General features: G+C 33.3%; 1 protein-coding gene across 1 annotated transcript in view; it reads right to left on the bottom strand.

The window, feature by feature from the left end:
• Window positions 1-289: 289 nt before the first annotated feature.
• The window catches only part of LOC111046953 (plexin-A1), a 168,203-nt gene continuing 149,358 nt past the window's right edge, over window positions 290-19,134 (bottom strand). Inside the window, exons 15-24 of the mRNA XM_039441633.1 lie at window positions 17,301-17,480; window positions 12,570-12,819; window positions 11,747-12,149; window positions 10,598-10,811; window positions 9,515-9,772; window positions 9,151-9,444; window positions 8,246-8,415; window positions 6,744-6,886; window positions 6,219-6,364; window positions 290-4,991 (exon numbers count right to left, since the gene is read on the bottom strand). Of these exons, the coding sequence (XP_039297567.1) occupies window positions 4,815-4,991; window positions 6,219-6,364; window positions 6,744-6,886; window positions 8,246-8,415; window positions 9,151-9,444; window positions 9,515-9,772; window positions 10,598-10,811; window positions 11,747-12,149; window positions 12,570-12,819; window positions 17,301-17,480 (2,235 nt within the window). The 3' untranslated portion in view covers window positions 290-4,814. The remainder of the gene's footprint in view (window positions 4,992-6,218; window positions 6,365-6,743; window positions 6,887-8,245; window positions 8,416-9,150; window positions 9,445-9,514; window positions 9,773-10,597; window positions 10,812-11,746; window positions 12,150-12,569; window positions 12,820-17,300; window positions 17,481-19,134) is intronic.

Below are 19,134 nucleotides of genomic sequence, written 5' to 3'. Positions count from 1 at the left end.
TGGCACTTGAGACACGTAACTCTTTTACTGTCGCTGTTTGCTTATTAATAGGCTTGTAACAAATGAGGAGTTTGTTTTTGTAGGCCAGTGGCGCTTGCTATAGCCGTTTTATCCTTTTTTACTTTTGCTAACCGTAGGGGCAACTGAGTTTGTGTTGATTTTTTTTGGCTTTTTTCTGTCCAAACGCAGATTTTAGGCTTATCTTGGGATTTTTTTTTCAAATCCGTTTATATATACATAGATAGATAGGAGATAATGCTAAGGAGCAGAGGTATAGAAATGAAATACATTTGCATGAAAAATTGCTTTCATTTAGTGACAAAACACTGAGCATATCCATACAATGAAATTATATATATATTTATCAATCTGTGTGTGGTAGTGGGGGGGACCAACAACTGACACACAAATCCACACATACACTCATATGAGGTCATATGACGTGACTGACTTATTCAACATCCGAAGCGAAATAAACTTTATTACTATTTATATAATATATACACATGTATGCATGTATATTTACATGCATACATATATACATGTGCGACACAATATCAATTTTATGTTCAATGAGTCAAGAGGATAATAATTAATTTGGGAATACTTCTGATACTTAGTAACAATACATTACTATTGTAACAGCAATTATTGTGATGATTATTGATATAGTTTCGGATTTTGTTAGTTTTTAGAAATTACAAGACTCACAAGTTAACACACTACAACTGAATTTTCTGTTTCATTAAACAATTAATCCAGCAGCTATTTTCACTTGATGCGTCAAAAATAGATGAGAACAGAAGGCATACAAAGACTCAATCGATCGACTGCTTGGTCCTCGAAAAATGGTGACACACATATTCACATATACATCAATATTCACACACATCAATATTGATAACAAGTTACACAACGTGAACATGTAAGGAATTTATTAATAATGATGATTGCTGACACATACATACATATACAGCTGTATTAGGAATACGTACATGAAATAGTATTTTTGCTACTATATCATACAATCATATATATGATTTTGTATTGAATTCTTGGACTATCTGGTCTATTACAATACTCTTCAAGGGCATTGACATGTATATGATGCGGTACACTAGGATTAATAACTGTGTTAATAATAATAGGTCGAAATCTGTTCAGTTCTGCGAATAATTTGATAAATTATGTTGCCTTGAGCCGGATATAATTTTCATACATAGAATTGTAAGGTCGAATAAAAGGTTGTTTACTTTTGTTTTCATAAATTTGTCTCTGTTAATATGATAGATAGAACTTCTAAAAGTATTTAGTTCGAATTTCCATCTCAGTTGTAGATATCGGTTATAAGTTCTATCAATAAGCATTAATGGTAAACTTGAAGAGTATTGAAACGCAAATGAAATGCAAGTGATGAATTACTTTCAACCAAAACTTAATCGAATAAGTTTCCAGGCCAAGAATGTCTCACACTTTTTAAACTTTTTTCCATTTCAAACCTAACCCTTATTTTTTGGGAAAAGAAAGAACTAAAAAAAAAACAAAAAATGAATATATTTAGGAAGTTGAAATGAATAAAAATTGGATACTCAGTGTGACAAATTAAAATTAAGGAGCATTCAGAATTCAATCTATATCAATTAAATTGTAATCGTAATTACAATAATGATAAGAGTAAAATAATATAGAAGATAATGCAATAAATTAAATTTCAAAAAAATAAATATATTTATAAATTACTCTACCATACACATTTGTGATGGAATTAATTATTATATTATGGATGAACACTGGCATGAAAGCAGTGGATCTACGTAATAAGACTTTAGTATAATCGAATCTGTGATGTAAACATTGAAGGAGATGGAATATTTCGAGATTACTAACATTTATCATCTATTGTTAACTGATTAGCAAAACACGAAATGCCTTGCAGATTCTGGGAGGAGAAATTAATACCAAATTATATATTGTATGTATCATCACCATTATATATATATTATATTATATAAAAACACAGTCAGTCCTTATTGAACAATGTATATAAATCACAGTTAATACGTAATAAACACAGATGGCATGTGCAGGAGACACGTATAACAACAATAAGTAGTAAACACTAGATAGGACAAATAATATTTATATTTTACACGTGTCTATACATATAATATATTGTTTATTGTAGCCTATTATTTATTTGTAATCAAGTTTCAGCTCTTATGTTATTTTGTACAGATCTCCAATTCCTAATTTGAAAATTCAATTGAATTTATAATCTTTCTTGCGGATATGTATGTACAATATTGGTTTGTCTATTGTGAAATTGCTACTATACAAAATTATAATCAGCTAAAAAATTTTAGAATTCGTTTTAAAAATTATTTCAGACTGTAAGTTTTGAAGTCTTCACTTAGAATATAAAAGTATACTTGAAATGCACACAAGAGTTGCACATTTTTCAATTTGTTGAATAAATATGAAATAAGGTGGAAATGAGTAACATCATTAACTGCTAAACCTGAGAATTGGAATTATCAAAATCTATATCAATTTCTCAACTCAAAATGACATGGAAATATAAAACATATATTATATCTAATAGATGTCCAGATTTTGAACGATACATCAAATAATAACAATGGACCGTTATATCACATCTAATTTATTTATTGCTTTGATAACAGCAACTAAAATCACCCACCAACATAAAAGCTGAGAAATGATTAAAATATTATAACAAAATTGAGAACTGGCAGACATTATTTTAAATGCATGCTCAACAAATATTCAATTCAACTACGCTGAACAGGATGCCACAAATGCTACACAATTAGTTTTAATAGTGTTTACAATTTATTTTTATAGAAAAATAAGGGATCTAAGCTAGAACATCTAAAGCTAATTTGAAAGTATAGAGTTTTATTATTATTGAGGAATTGGGAGCTAAACATAAAGATGCAACACGTCGAACAACAATAACCTGATTTACAATTATCCTAAGAAAATACCCGTAGATTCTTAGAAACAACCAGGATCTGGCGTTCTTCTAAAATTTATATTGTGGATAATCAGCTTCCACAGTTCGTTGCCCTTCCATGTAATTGGATTATTTTAATACATTTATATCAACATCCGACACAAAATGAAAGACAAGCACAAAAACGCACAAATAAGAAAAAAATTATTCGGCTAACATTCATTAGATTACAACATTGAAGACATCACATAAAAGTAGAAAATGTATTACCTATATTTGTTTGGAGCTGAATATTTAGCTTAATATTTAGGTTAGGTTTAGACAAATGTGTTAATAACATTCAATTCCAAAGGACTGAATAAGGTGGATTCAACCACAACAAGACATTGAACAAGACTACATGATGATGCAGGCAGATCCCATCATTCAGAAGCTCGTTTGTGGTAAAAATACTACACTGCTGACGTACATAGTTTAAGTACATATTTACAATAATAAGATATAATATGCTAGACAGTAAAAAATATCAATAACCACTATTTTCTATTAGATGAAAATATGAGGAACTCAAGTTTACATTTATATGGATCTCTGAAAAATATGAATGGTCTTGAATAACTAACATTTTAAATTACCAAGTTCCATAATATTTGTGGAGAATTAACAAATCTAGTTAAATATAAAACATCCATATTTTAAGGTAACAAAACATCAGTGAAAATATCGTAGACTGCAAGAAATTCGTCAGCTACCAAATAATACTTTAATAATAATTTGTCTCATGCAGAAAAATCGAGAACATTTTTTATTACACTCATCAGGATACATTAAAGATACACTTTAAACAAAATAAATTTGAACGTTATAAAAATATCGCCCACTAAACAAATTATACGAAATATTGACAAAATTTATAAAAATAAACCATGTTTATAGACGAGAATTGAATATTAATTTCTTAAGAGGAGGTTTAATTTCATGATAAATGTGAAGACTTAATGGAACTCATCTGATTTATGTCGGGTAGACGGGCACTAGAAAACATTGACAATGAAACAAACACAAACACTGAGACAATAATATTATTAAATTCGGTTGTTGCGATGGTTGAAGAGATTCAAGTGGATATGGTGTTTTACTATATCAGACAACAAGGATTTAAATTCTTCCGAGTAGGTCTGCATACAAAATTATGGGGCTTGTTTGGGCAGTGCAGAAAATCTTACAGCTAAATTTGACGAGTTTATCTATTTGTTTCATCACTATATTAATACTTAAACGGATAGGATAGAATATCTAACTCGTAAAAATGTTGAGTAAACTAATCGAACATCAATTAACATTACACAAAGGAGCTTTTGAATGACAATTATTGTACTCGGAACATGACATGACATGACACAGATAATCTACAGGTAAATAAGTCACTCTACATCGACGAAAATATCGATGCAACACAAAGAACTCTGAATTTATATTGCAAACACCAAGATATTTTGATTGTGATGTACAGCACAAGCACCAAACAACATCGAACGTGAGAAAATAATTAAGTACAATCATCAGAGACTTCTACAGCCACCCAAACACACCGGATATACATTACATCAATCAAAAATGCAACTGGAGGTATTTTTTTGTTTAGTTTTTATGAGTTTGTTCTTTCTTTAGTTTGATTTGTTACTTGCAGCAGTGTCCGAAGCTCTCTCGACCGTAATTATTCCTCTAGCGGCAGCACACACTACCGAGGCACTTCAGGCAAATATTCTCCTTGTCATGTTTTCCCATCACTTCACAAAACAACCATTGAGCAAAGAACGTTGAGTATCTATGTCTATTATGGATTGGACTCGGCCACCATTATGTTATGCACCTGCTCCAGCTTGTACGCTAATCGCTGCTTCTGAGAGAATTCGTCCTCCTCCAGGGTTACACTCAATTGTTCATTGTACTTCATAGCGTATGTGTACAGCTCATGCAACGCACAATTCGTATTGAATTCGCTTGAATGCAGCTGAAAAAAATGTATTATAAAAAATAGCATTGATAATCAAGTAGCAGTTCAATGATATTGAACTCACGATATGAAATATAATTGAATAGCTTTGCACAAGATGATATCATAACGGATCACTACTCACTTACTGTAAATGCTGATATAATGCACCCACAAAAATCATCACTTCAACATTGTGAAGGCCTATAAAATTCCAAAATATTCATTAATGATTACATTCATTTAACCAAAAAAGAGCTGAGTACACAAATTGTTTATGATGCAAAAATGAAAGATAATCTATTGACTAAAAACATGCTAATTATATTGGATGGAATGCAGGTATACTATTTTACACTCAGCTCAAAAGTAATAATATGAGAGTGAAGACATAACTCGAAGCAGATCATGGAAGTCTCAAACCCAAGTCAGATGTGTATTCCAATATTATATAGATCTCTGAACACAATACTTGTTTTAAAAGGTTAGGTTTTTGCTTTGAATGGCACCAGTCAAATTAATATATACATATAAAGTAATACAGAATTCACAGGGAAAAGGTTAACGCTTTTAAATGACATATAAATTAGTAGACCTATTAAATCAACATATCTAGAAGTAGTATTTTATTTCGACGTAAATGTGACTTAATTCGAGAAGCAAGCTACTATCTGGTGTTCTAACTGCTCAGGTACAGGCACTTGACTACAATTCAGTCAGTACATTCCAGAGCGCGGTAGCAGTCGTGACCTTCAATTGTATGTAATACCGTCGTATAGAATTGATTTGTCATTAGACCAATGCAATGTAAAAACAGTCAAATCATCCATTCCTTTCGAAACATATCCCACAAGGGGGGGGGGGCATGGCGCACCCCCCATGGATCACGGCTACAGTTTACATCGGATCTTAGTTCATAAGGATCATACGATCTAATGGGAATTCGGCCAGCTGAATGTCAATAGTCCAATTAGAACTGATGGGAATTATATATTCGCTGTTCACTCTGCATTGGCACTGTTGTGTGCGAATACAGCTTTATAGGTGTGACGATTGGCGTACCCTCATTAGCATTTTCGGCAGTGGCGCATTTTCAATGCCGTTTTGACCACCAGACACCTCTTGCTTCATTGAAAAATCAAGCCTAACCAACCAGGTCATGAATCCATATTTTTATTCATCATTATGAATTTTATTGTTAACTTGAAAGTGATTGCAATTGTCATGTTTGTTTCCATTACTCACCCTTGATTCCTCGGCTAGCATCGCACCCATATCTTGATCGGATATGGCTGACATGCCTTTGATGTCTGAATAATACCTCTCAACCCATTCTTTGTAAATTGGAATGTCTTTTGCATAGAGCAACTTGGAACTAGGAGAGTCCTTGCCTGAAATTTAAAAATGTTTTGTATAGTTCGAGGCAATTTTATTTTATTAAATATACGAGGTTGGCATCTTACATGTTCAGTAACTAAAATCAAGCTATTATTTTCAACAGTTCGAATGGAACTTAAAATAAATTGAATACGTTATATTTAAGAGAGTGATGAGTAGTTACTTCAGATGATGTACGACAAATGATAAAGCAAGCGAAAAGATTTTTTTAACTAACATGATCGAGTAATGGCCGTACAAACTTCACCTTGAAATGAATAAAAATGTAACAATTAAAAAGAAAAACTTGAAAATAAATAAAAATAAGAACGAATAATGGCCGTACAGACTTCAACTTGGAAATGAATAAAAAGCGAACATAATTTTCCTTACCAAGTCTATGATCAGAGGTAGAGCATGAATCCATGAATGTTTGAGCTACCACTGATAGGCAAGAGTCAACAATATTCGATTTATGTATATCGAACACAAAGTTTGGATTCTTTATCAAATTCACCCAGAATCTCAACGGCAAGCTGAAAATCAATCATAATCTCATTATTTGAACAAATAAGATTAATCAGAATAAGTGAAGGTGGAAATATTCATGATAAACCATTAACATTCAAGTAATTAATCATAACTCATATGGATATTACAATTTTACCTGATAGTTGAAGCCGTCTGTTTTTGTAACGGATCAGCCCCCGGGAAAACTTTTTATATTTAGTCGCAAAAGTTTTTGGGTGTAAAGAGAAAATTAAAAGGGTTTTAAAATAAAAAATAAAAAGTTTTTTTGTCCCGGGACGTACCGGTACGTAGTACCGGCGCATACCGTCACAAAAACAGCACTGGTTGAAACGAAATTGAACTTTATTTCATTAAACTGAAAAATACAAAATCATATTAGGGTTTTTTGATGAAAATTAACAATAGGAAGAAAACAAAATATAAAATGTAAAACATTATTATTGTATGAATAACCAAATAATTAAACTTAAAACTTTTTCAAGTATTTTGTTTTGAGATAGTGGCTTTCAAATAAAAGTAATCTTCCGTTTAAGGAGAGTACTACATTTTCTTTTCCTACAGTTACCTTGAAAAGTGGCCATTCCTGCACTGATTACAGAACGCAAAGAATCACTTTTCCGCTCTAGTGCGGGAAAAATGTTTTCTGCACTCCAGATTTGCAACATGGCAACGCAAAATAGTTAGTAGGTTATATGGAGCACCAGTGCAGGAAAATCAAAATTAAGTTGGTAACTGTGGTATAGTGTTGTGGTGCACGTTATAATAATATGAAGGCAGTGGACAACAGTGGATGACAGCAGTTGACAGCCACCACATTCAGCACACAGCCGCCTTCATTCATTTACTACTACATTATTCAATTTAAAATAAATTAAGGTTTTTATTAACAATAAAATTACACAGAAAAACATTTGATGGAATTCAGGGAATTTTACCCATAATTACTCACTTTTCATATTCAATGGTAATTGTAGGAAAAATTTAATGTGAAATACGTGCGCAAAGTTCCTCTGCTGCACTCAAGAAACCATTCCGCCCTCGCCTACGGCTCGGGCGTAAACGTTTCTTTCGGTGCAGCAAACTGTCACTTTGCGCACTAGTTGCACAAATAACTATTTCATTCAATTTTTCGTTCTCTTATTCATCTTAAAGGCAAATAAACAAGATTTTCTTGTTTTAAAACAACACCATAAGCTGAGTACCCTTTTTGAGAAGTTTTTTAGTACCGTTTTTAAGTTTTGAAAAGGGTACTATGGTGTTATTTTACAAATAAGAAATTAAGTAGCCCTGAATATACGTTTTCATAAAAGATGATCTTGATATTTAAAAAATTATTTATGATTGTACAAGAGATTTGGACTAACCTATTGCTCTTCCATGTGTGAACGACTTCAGGATCTGTTATGCTGTGTTGTAACGCTTGATCATCTAAAAAGTCGAACATGTATTTGATGGCGATAGGCAGAGCACTGCCTCTGTGTGCTGTGCTGAAGATTGTCTCAAACAAATCATCAACGAATTTTTGCAAGGTACCCTGTAAAAAAGTAAATTAATGCCCACTGATTCTGCTTCATTTTATAATAATTAAAAAAAAAACGAAAAGTCTGTTTTGTCCAAATACGTTGCTATCAGTGAAAAGAGTTATTGCCAAAACCACTAATTTATAAAAACAATTTGCAATACTGGCCTAGTTGTCACACCATTTTGAATCCCTAGAAACTGGAAGCATAAACATAGAACAGCAGATTATATAGTGTGGGAAAAGTCTGACGAATGGTAATTAGCTATGGACCAATGAAGATTGAGCTCTACTGTCATTGGCCGTGACTAGACACGCCTGAGTATTTCAAATATGGTCATCAACAACACAGAAAACGAAAAAAGCTTCTTTGTTACTGTGTTTCAATGACCAGTAACCCTAAAAAGAAAAGTGAATAAGATTCATTGGTATGTATTCTGTGAATTAACAATATCCTTACTGGAAAATCTAGAGCCTTCAAACATTCATCACACATTGATATTTGAAGCGAAGCTTAAATTACATCCAGTTTAAGTTATATATGTCCAATGTATAGATCCAATTCTTAAAGAGATGATACTAGTCACGCTATAAAAAACAGCGGCTTCGTCGTTTAAGAATTGGACCTTCAGTTTTACTAGTTCAATGCATATAAATTATCTATACGAAATGAATCCACATACAGTAAATTAAAAATGTAATTTTATAACTGAAATGTATAACGAAAGCACAATAGATGAATGGCATTACCTTGGTGGCCAAGAGCCTTGTCAGGTAGATTTCTGAGACCATTTTGTTGCCTCTATCACCTTCTTTCTGGGCGTCGTTGTCATGATGCTTGACTAAATGCCAACACTTGATTCCACCATCATGGTCGTGGTTGAGAGGCGAAGTGGCTCTGCTCAAAGGAGGACTGGCTGAACTAAATTTGGACAAGTTGAGAGTCTCATACTTGTGCGACTTATCAGTCTTTTCGGAGAGTATAGATAGGTTGTAGATGGATGACTGTTTAGAGACCAAATTTAGGCAACCTCCATCAGGTACCTGTCAACAAACAAATGTCATTATCAAATTCAACTCCTTCTTTTACAAAAATAATTCCAAGAACCTATACAATTACAGGGAATAATCTTTGGATGAACATACCAATTTCAAAATCGGTTTTGTAAAAAACTGCTTCTAACTTACCAACATCAAGATCATCTTTACGAGGTCTTTGACTGTAAGGAGTTGCTCTGTATATTGTATCCAATGCTTTCTCTTTGACTTGTGAGATTGTATCACAGTCCAAAACCTTGACTGGAACATTGTCAGTGTTTGGATCAAGACCAGTTACAAAAACTGTCTGTTGAGAAATTGAAACTAAAACAGTCTGTAAAAAAGGATTGGACAAGATTAGAGATCAATATCAACATTAAGAAACCCCGAAGGTGATGTGTTGGACATCACATGTAGCAATATATATACTACTTTTCACAAGCCTGTTATGTAACTAGTAGTTACTGGAGATTGCTTTGCAAACATTTTTATTTTTACAGCTTGATATAATATTTTTGTCTTGGATTTTTTTAGATTATTCTCTATATATACCAAAAAGTCACATTGATAGCAGTTTAAACTCAGCTGAATAAAAGAGCTGCGGTTTAGGTTACATAATAAATGTATTTGCAGTTTTCAACAACAAAACAGGCAAGAAACTGATGAAAATTTATTGAAGGAACAAGAGAGAAAAATTTGAAAGTAGAATAATATTTTTTTAAATGTAATAATTAAAAGAATAAAGATAAAAAATCTGAAAACAGAAGGATTAACTAAAACACGCAGTAAAATACATTTATCATACTAACATGTAAATACATCTTATTGTGTGAAATTTCCAACACAAAGAAGGAATTCTGTCACGAAGCACGGGTAGATACTAGTTAGTTGAAAAATACAGCAGCTTGAAGGACTCCTAATTCCAAACATGCTCCTGCAGTACATTTTTATTTGAGCACCATGAATCGTCTACTAAAATAGTATTGAGATCATTATTTCAAAAATTAACCAAAGCTTCTATTTCATTTTATTTTTGGCTAATAAATACAACTTGGCTGATAACTAATAATTGTGTTCTCTCAAACTGAAATGATCTAAACGTATATTCAGTTATATTAAGATGAAATCTCAATCTTCATTATACTTGGAATGCACTTACCATGGGTTTAAAATCGATTGATTGTCGAATTAACTTCTCTTCGCTAAGGGAGTACCGAGCTTCAGATGTAATAGAATCCACGGGTCCTTTATCTACTTGTTGTTTCATGGCACGGAATAGCATATAGAGAGGCTCACCAGCACACTCTCTCAAAAACTTGTACAAAAGGAATGTAAACCACGCTGAAAGCATTTTTTCAGCTACGCTCTCAGTCCTGTGAAACAAGGCATATTTTAAGCACAAGTCAACAATGAATGATAACAATAATAAAATATGATGATTTCATCTTTCACTACATATTTGACTACATGTCGGTATTAAACTACAAAAAACGTATGAGGATTACAATTATTGATCATCCATTGATCCATTCCATTTATCATCATATCGTGATACTGTATTTATTTGCTCAGGTATAAGACGCACATTTTTTGTTCAAAAATCCAACACGAAACTCGCGTCATACGCGGAATTTTCTAAATGGAGACACAATACCGATTATGAACAGTTTTTCAAAGCTGTTTACTATTCACTGTGGGTCTGTTTACTGCGCATACCATCGGTTGCTTATTTTACATCTTCTAAATACTGCAATTCACGCTTTATCATTCATCAATTGAATATTTTGTAGAAGAATACTCAATAAAATGTGTTTTTAATAAGAACTTTAATATTATCTATATTGTTTTTTTTTATAAGAATTAAATGTTAAAATTTTTTCCAAATACATATCCAATAAATGAATCTAATGTTGTCAAAAGTGAGTCAGCACTGGCGGAAATGATAAAATACAGCGTTATTAAGAGTGCCAAAAACATATAGTACACAGAGTAATCTATGTATATCTGAACATTGTGTGTGGACTGAACAATCGCTACTCTACTGTACCTGCAGTACAATATTCTCAAAGTGATGTCACACCAGGCCGGACACAACACAGTTGGACAAAAAAAATACACTGCGCATCATCCGGATGCGTCTGGTGTGACATGGAATTACCAACTCCAATTCTAAAACCTTTCCACTTGGTCGGAACGGTTGTTTGTTATGTCCGTTCGTGTCCGGCTTGGTGTAACATAACCCTTGGAGAAGTATCAAATAGCAATCTAAAAATACAAATAGCAAATATTTAAATAGAATTGAACTCACCTCCGCAACAAAAGTTTCGGGTGACTTTTGCCCTCCATACACTTTTCTATCAATTCAGCTAACAACGTTTTTAAAATATCAGTACAATAGTCCATCTTGCTCTGTAGTGTGACCATTATGAGTGAGGCCACGTTGACGCGATCCCTCATTGAGAAATATCTATTGCTTTCTAGAGTACGAATGAAAAGCAAAAGGAATGTTTTGTTGAGTATGAGTTGGCCAAACAGACGAAGGCCTTTCTCTTTGCGCAACAGTTCGGGACGTTCCCATTGCAGCACGGCATGATCCTCCATATTTGGGAACAGGATTTTCATGGCATAGGTGCGGTAGTCTAGGAATGGTATTCCACCTGATGTCAGATCGCCTGTCAAATCTGTCATTTCGGTCTGAAGTTCCGCGAAAGCTGTAACATTAAAATAACAAAATGAGTAATACAAGTAGCAGAAAATAAGCAAGAAGGATAGTCTCTTTTAACCTTTTTGGGAAACTTGGATCAGCAAAGAAAGTTATCATGTATTGAAGTAATAAACGTATCTACCACTGCATTTCATTCTCATTATAATGATTTATTTATACAAAGCTTTTCTCTGTTTTTGATTGTGAGTAATAAACAATTATTATAAAAGACTAGCTAGCCCTGTGAATCTCGTTCAGCCAAAAATTCACGGAATTTCTTTAGTAATGTTAAGCTCATTCACTTGAGATTTTTTTTAGAATTTCCAGAAATCCTGTCAGTTATCCATCAAAGATAGTAAACTTTGGTCATCACAAATAATATGTTATAAATTATTGAAATGATTGAATGAATATGAATGAATCGTACCTTCTTTGCATTCAGCAGCCACCCTCAGCTCCAGAATATCCATTTGTTCTTGCATATTTTTCAAAACACGATTACTCTCAGTTGACTTTCGTCTGTAAGCTATGAGGAATGCAGCGAAAATGACGAATAGGAGAACAGCGCCAGCTATAACTGCAATGAGTGCTGGCTTCGAGAGAGGACCGCTCATTTCAGTTGGTGAAGCGTAGCTCAGTCTTCCTATTCTGTACCTGAGAGTTCCTCCAACAACAACCTGTTCGGAAAATTGCAAATTGTTAACAAATATGTTACAATGAAGATCATCCTAACAAGATACAGGCCCGTATCTATTCTCAAAAACTTTTTTAGTCTAGCATGCTTTGCTTTCAAACAAAAAAGAAGCCAATCAGAATAATTATATTGAATAAAATAATATGAATATGAATAATTATAGAAATAATATGAATAATTACCACAAAATCAACTTCTCAACTACACAAAAAAGAAGAAAAAAAGAATAATTATAGTATGAAAAAGAATGGATCTCATGTTGCTTTCAGGACCAAACCGATTTTGAATAGTCTAGCTGTAGTAAAGACAAAATTGATATTTGGGATAAAAGTGGGGTGTACAAACTTAAATGTGGTGATTGCAATGCTTGTTTGCTTGTTACGTGGGTCAGATAGGTAGAAGTTTCAAAAGAAGAATTAAAGAACATATCAGAGATTGTAATAAACAAAATGGGGAATCTAAATTTGCAGAACATTTGATAACAAATAATCACAAGTTTACAGTTGAGGAGAATGTTGAGTTTCTGCATGTTAATAACAAAGGCAGTTCTTTGAATATTCCAGAGGCTTTAGAAATAACAAGAGTAATTAAGGACAATTCCCAGTATAATTTGAATGACCAGATTCATTTCAACCAATACAAAACTACGAATTTAGTTTTATTATAGGATTGTTAGCATACATTAGTCGATAGTTTTGTTCACATTTTATAACAAAAATGTAAACATTTTTGATACTTGTTTTCTTGGTTTTTATTCTGTACTGAAAGTAAATTTTGTTATCATGGCGAGTATGTTGCTTAAACCGCCATTTTGTGACGTTTCTGTTATACCATTAAGTGGGAGGAGACTTTCTAGCTGGGCCAATGTCAGGCGTGCATGCCCTTGACCAATAGCAGTACTCCTAGTATAAATTCTGCTGCTCTTGTATTTAGTTTTAGTTTATCAGAGATTGACATTGGTGTAACAACCGAAACCGACCTTTCTTACTTTCAATAAAATCTGTGTTTTTTGAAAATTTCTTAGTCGTTTTATTTAATAATAGTACTTCAAATTGGTTGCCAGACAAATAAAGCTTGATTGGATAGGAATCAATTTTGAATATCTAGTTGAAAATATCTCTGAGAAAAAAACCTATAATGACAGAATTAAGAAAGCAAGGAAAGGACTTTGACTAGTTAGTAATATCTATGATAAGAAATGTCTATTCATCAACACTAAAATTAGACATTATTCAACTGTTATTAAACCCTCCATAACATACGCAAGTGAAACATTGACGCTCGCTTGTTTAACGGATATGGATATTCTTTTGAAGGAGGAAAGTAAATAATCCGGAAGATTCTTGGCCCTAGACACACATGCATGGTTATAGACATCAGAAAAATTGTATAGTCGAATAACACTCTAATATAGTCTCTGGCATGAGTAGAAGTTTTTTTATAGCTTTTTGGTCATATTAACAGACTTCCCGTGATGAGACTAACACGAAGAAAAGTCGAATATGTCTGTTCCCTTAAAAATGGAGGAGATTGAATAGAACATGTTAAAAATGATCTTAACCTAGCGAGAATTGCTGAGGAATGTATTGCTGACAGGGAAACTTATAGGAAATGCGTTGAAAACTGGGAGGTCAGGCCAGTGGAATCTTGCAGAAGCAGCGGGACCAGATGGACTGAGCTTAGAAACAATCAAGAATAAAAAAGAAGGCATTCTCAGAGAGAATGAATACATACTGAGAGGAAAAAAACGGAGATTACCCAGAAAAGAGGTTCATAGACGTGCTTAGCGACTTTCATTAAGTTGTGTAAATTGGAATAAATAAATAATTTATTTTAATCAAAAATTATAATGAAATGTAGAAAAATTAATTGAAGCCAACAGAGTCAAAGCTGTGCGGGATCAAGTTTTGAGTAACTTCTATAGTAGAAAGCAGAAAGTGTAGTGCACATTTTAAATAATTTATAACATAAAGTGCGCCAGAGAAACTTACTTATTTGTAAGGTCAATAAAAACAAAAGAACTTCAGATATTGTTTTAATACTTTTTTAAATGAGAATACAATATCTCAATTTTTTCCATGCAGTCTTGAAAATGACATCAGAACAATGGCGACTCCATTACTGATAAAGTCGATTTTTGAAATTTCGTTGCAGTAAATCAATCGGTATGTTGGCAATGGCGTCGCGAATGTTGTTCTTGAGGTGTGCAATGGTCCGTGGTCGATAGACATAAACCAGAGATTTCAAATAACCCCAAAAAAAATGGTATTGACGAATCGCATGTGGAAATGAGCCTTCTCACTAAAAAAAAAAATGACTGCGTCTTCAGGCATGTTGTAAATCAGCATATCACATGCATTTTGACGGACAACAAAATCGCGTTCAGTTAATTCTTAAACAACAGCCAATTTATAGGGATGAAGTTGAAGGTCTTCATGGAAAATTCGTCGAACAGTGGAGTCAGAAATTGCCATAGCAGCTGCGTGTTTGCGAGCCGAACGCCTGGGAGAACGCACAACTGACTGCCTCACTCTTTCGATACTTTCTGGAGTTCTGATGGTTCGTTGAAGTCCATTTCTGGGTTTAGCGACACTTCCACACTCCTGAAATGAGTTAACCCACGACAGAATCGAATTATGGCCAGGAACGAGTCTGTGGGGAGGAATTTCAAATCGAGCGCGGAAGGTGATCGACCATTAGAAAAGAAGCACTCAACTGCGAAGGCCCGCTGCTCTCTATGCCAGAGAATGATGGCTAATTTACTTGAGGGAGAATAAACTTGAGAGCTTCCCCCTCCAGATGCGGCCCCTCCTGCCCATCTAAACGACCAATTCAACGTACGGGATTTTTTCAAATAAATAAGTTTCTCTAGCGCACTTTGTATAATAAAGGAAAGAATCGTCTTATACATGTAGTGGATGGGAAATTCACGAATGACGCATCATGCATCATATGATAGCCTTCCCATTTAAAAAAATGAAGTTGGATTCGGAACGGCGGTTCCAAGATGGCAGACCAACATTTTGATTTTATTCAAATAGGATCCCCAATCAGAAATATTGTCAAATTGCTATTAATCAATTAATTTCAATTTATTAAATTTGTGATTGAAAGTTTACGTAAGAAGCCCAACCAAACTGGGCTTCTTCCAAGTGACTCCATAGATTAGTTGATAGGGCGCGAAGTTCATGAATCAAAGGTTGTGGGTCGAAGAAACGATCTAAACCATTTTTCTTGCTGGAAATTTTCAACCCTTGTACAGATTATCCACGTGATTTTGAACAAAATAATAAAAAATAATTATTCTATTTTCTGATGTTTCCTGAACATAAGAAGATTGCATTTTACAACACCAAATTTTCACTGGTGCAAAGCACAAGTCAACTGCTAGTAAATAATAAATATAATATAAAAATTATAAAATAAAAAATTAAATCTAACAAAATCAAATCATGATACTAAAGGAGAATATGGATAGTATTGGGCTTAAACCTGTTAAGCCTTTCCAGAGATTTTACAATAATTATTGTGAATAATATTATAGATAGTAAATAATTGTAAATAATGGAAAAAATATTGTTATAAGTAATTTCCTAACAATAAAACTGCAATCAACTATTTCAAAGAATCACAACTAATTGAGAGAAAAATTCAATGAACTCTATAAAAGTTACTCAATTTTGTTTTAAGCAATCTAAATTCCAAATTCCTCGTTTTCAAGTGTTTGTACTAAAAATTGGTTTCAAATTCAAAAGTGAATGAAACATAAACTACATTTTGGACTTATTGTATGAATAAAAATTCAGGAAAGAAACAGCTTTGGGCAGTGCCTGTTGGTCCTTCCCCAATCATGTTAATGAATTGTGTTGTGTGTATCATTGAATTAATAAATAAATAAGACCAACAAAATTCGCACAACTTCGAAATCAATGAACATGATATAGAATAAAATAAATAAATTATTATTATTCACAAGAAAGGCATAAATTATAGAGTTGAATATACTAATCGTGTTAATTGACAAAGAACATTACAGTTTATTAATAATAATATTAAATTATTATAATATTAAAATAAATAAATAATAATAAATATAGGTAAATATAATATAATTAATAAGTAAATATAATATTATAGGAGTGGCCGTAGTCAAATGGATTCAGAGGCCCGGGTTCAAATCCCTGCCCAGGCAAGATATTTATCTCGGGCCACTCCTGTGTTTCGGACGGACACGTTAATTCGACGGTCCCGGCTGCCTAAAAAGCAGTTGTTAGGTCATGTCAGAGGCCCTGAAATTGATCAGTTACAACCTGAAAACTCTGACACCAGACCTGAGCCAGCCAGGCCACTCGATATTACAGTTTACTGAATATTGTGAAATGTGTTGGGATATACCATATTGTATATTACATGATCATGATCGACATACTAGTAAACAAAATAGAGTTAGAATAAGTTACTAACCACAACTTCTGGAAGGTTATTTGATGCGCTGTATTGCTGTTCACTGTCTAGTACCATGGGCTGGTAGGCGGGTGGTCGGCAAGTCAACTGTTGACGAGATAGTGATGTAACGTTGCAGTAGCCATTGCCAATCTGCACAACTACGTCCGATTCTTGGCAAGCTCGATCCAGATGTTGTCCCTGTCAATCAACATTCAACACAAATCAAACTAGAACCTGAGCTGAATATTCAAACTAGGAATCTAAAATCAAATATTATTTATGAAGAAATAGAAATAGCACTACATATAATGAGGGCTTGTTCACATGACAGCGATTTAAGCTCGGTTGTCGCGCGGTCGGCAAATGGCTCGATTTGCCAGCCTCGTACACATGACAGCGATTCATGAGCGGTTTGCCCTCGGTTAAGACTGTGCAAAGACTGAAATTAAACGTTCTACTGGTGATATTTTTCAAAGTTTTTCGATTTGTATATCATCAAGCTATCAAAATGGAAAAGTTTTCTCAGAAAAACATTTTTTTCGATCATTACTTTTTGAGATATTAGCGCCTAAAGATTAAATTTTTGGAACAGAACATTTCAAATACGGTAAGAGATAAATCCATGAGATTTGGAAGATAAATTCTTCATGGTATTGTTGATTGAATAAAACAAAAATTTTCTGAAAATATCAATTTTTGAGAAAGCTGTTCAATTTACTAAAAATGATCAAAAATAACTTATTATGTACCTAAAATAACGAATTGTTTATTTTTAATTCAATGTCCCAACCTGGGCCTATCTTAAGCCCAGGTTGGGACACTCCCAAAAAATTGTTTTTGCAATAAAAAAATCAATTGACAATCAATGCAGTTGCCATGAAAGTGTAAGCTAATACAATCAATATAAAATTTAAAAATGAAGATCTTTTTTTTGTCCAACTTATAGCTGTTTGAATTTTGGTGCCCCAAGGTGGGCTAGTTTACCCTACTATGAAATATGATCCTCTACAAACTAACTTAAACTGAACTTACTAACTAACTGAACTGAAAATTGTAAAAGAATAAATTTTAATTGAACTGAAATTGTAATAGAATGTGCACTATGTGTACTTCTCTGCTCGAAACCGCTCGGTTGACTGAATACATGTGTACGCTCTCATGCCTGCTCTAGTATATCGAACCGCCCGGCAACCGAGTGACAACCGAGCGGTTGGACTGGAAACTACAACCGCCGCGATTCACCGGCGACTGCTCAAACCGACTGTTGCACGTGTACGGCACCATATCTTTCCCTATACCTGGAAACCGCTCGGTTGGTCAACCGCGCGTACCGAGCGTAAATCGCTGTCATGTGAACAGGCTCTAATTATGAACCAATAGAGAAGTTTATATTATTTAAATATTAATCATACAGAAATTGGACAATTTTTTTAATTTATTTACTATTCTATTTTGACAATTAATAAATAATGGCATCGGTCACCTTCAACATACATTTTGTTATGAAGAGAATCCATATACGGTTCAGTTGTATGACATATTTAATAAATTAGTTTTACGGTTGAATTGAGTAGAATTTTCATTCACCATGTCTAATGAAATTAAATTATTTTTGACAATTGTTTACACAACAGTTTAATTTTTTGTTAGCAATGGAACGAAGATTAGTTCAACTTAAATCCATAGACACACTCTACAGACAAGAGCTCAGTGAACATCACCTTTATTTGAGGTCTGTCATCATTCAACCGTCTAAACAAACGGAATATGAGTAGGGTGTTCCAAAAAGGATGATTGGAATGACTTTAACTTAGATTATTTTCAATATAGCTCTAATTTTTCAACAAAGCTG

This window comes from Nilaparvata lugens, chromosome X, assembly GCF_014356525.2.
Source record: "Nilaparvata lugens isolate BPH chromosome X, ASM1435652v1, whole genome shotgun sequence".
NCBI lineage: Eukaryota > Metazoa > Arthropoda > Insecta > Hemiptera > Delphacidae > Nilaparvata > Nilaparvata lugens.
This window is presented reverse-complemented; position numbering and strand designations above follow the sequence as displayed.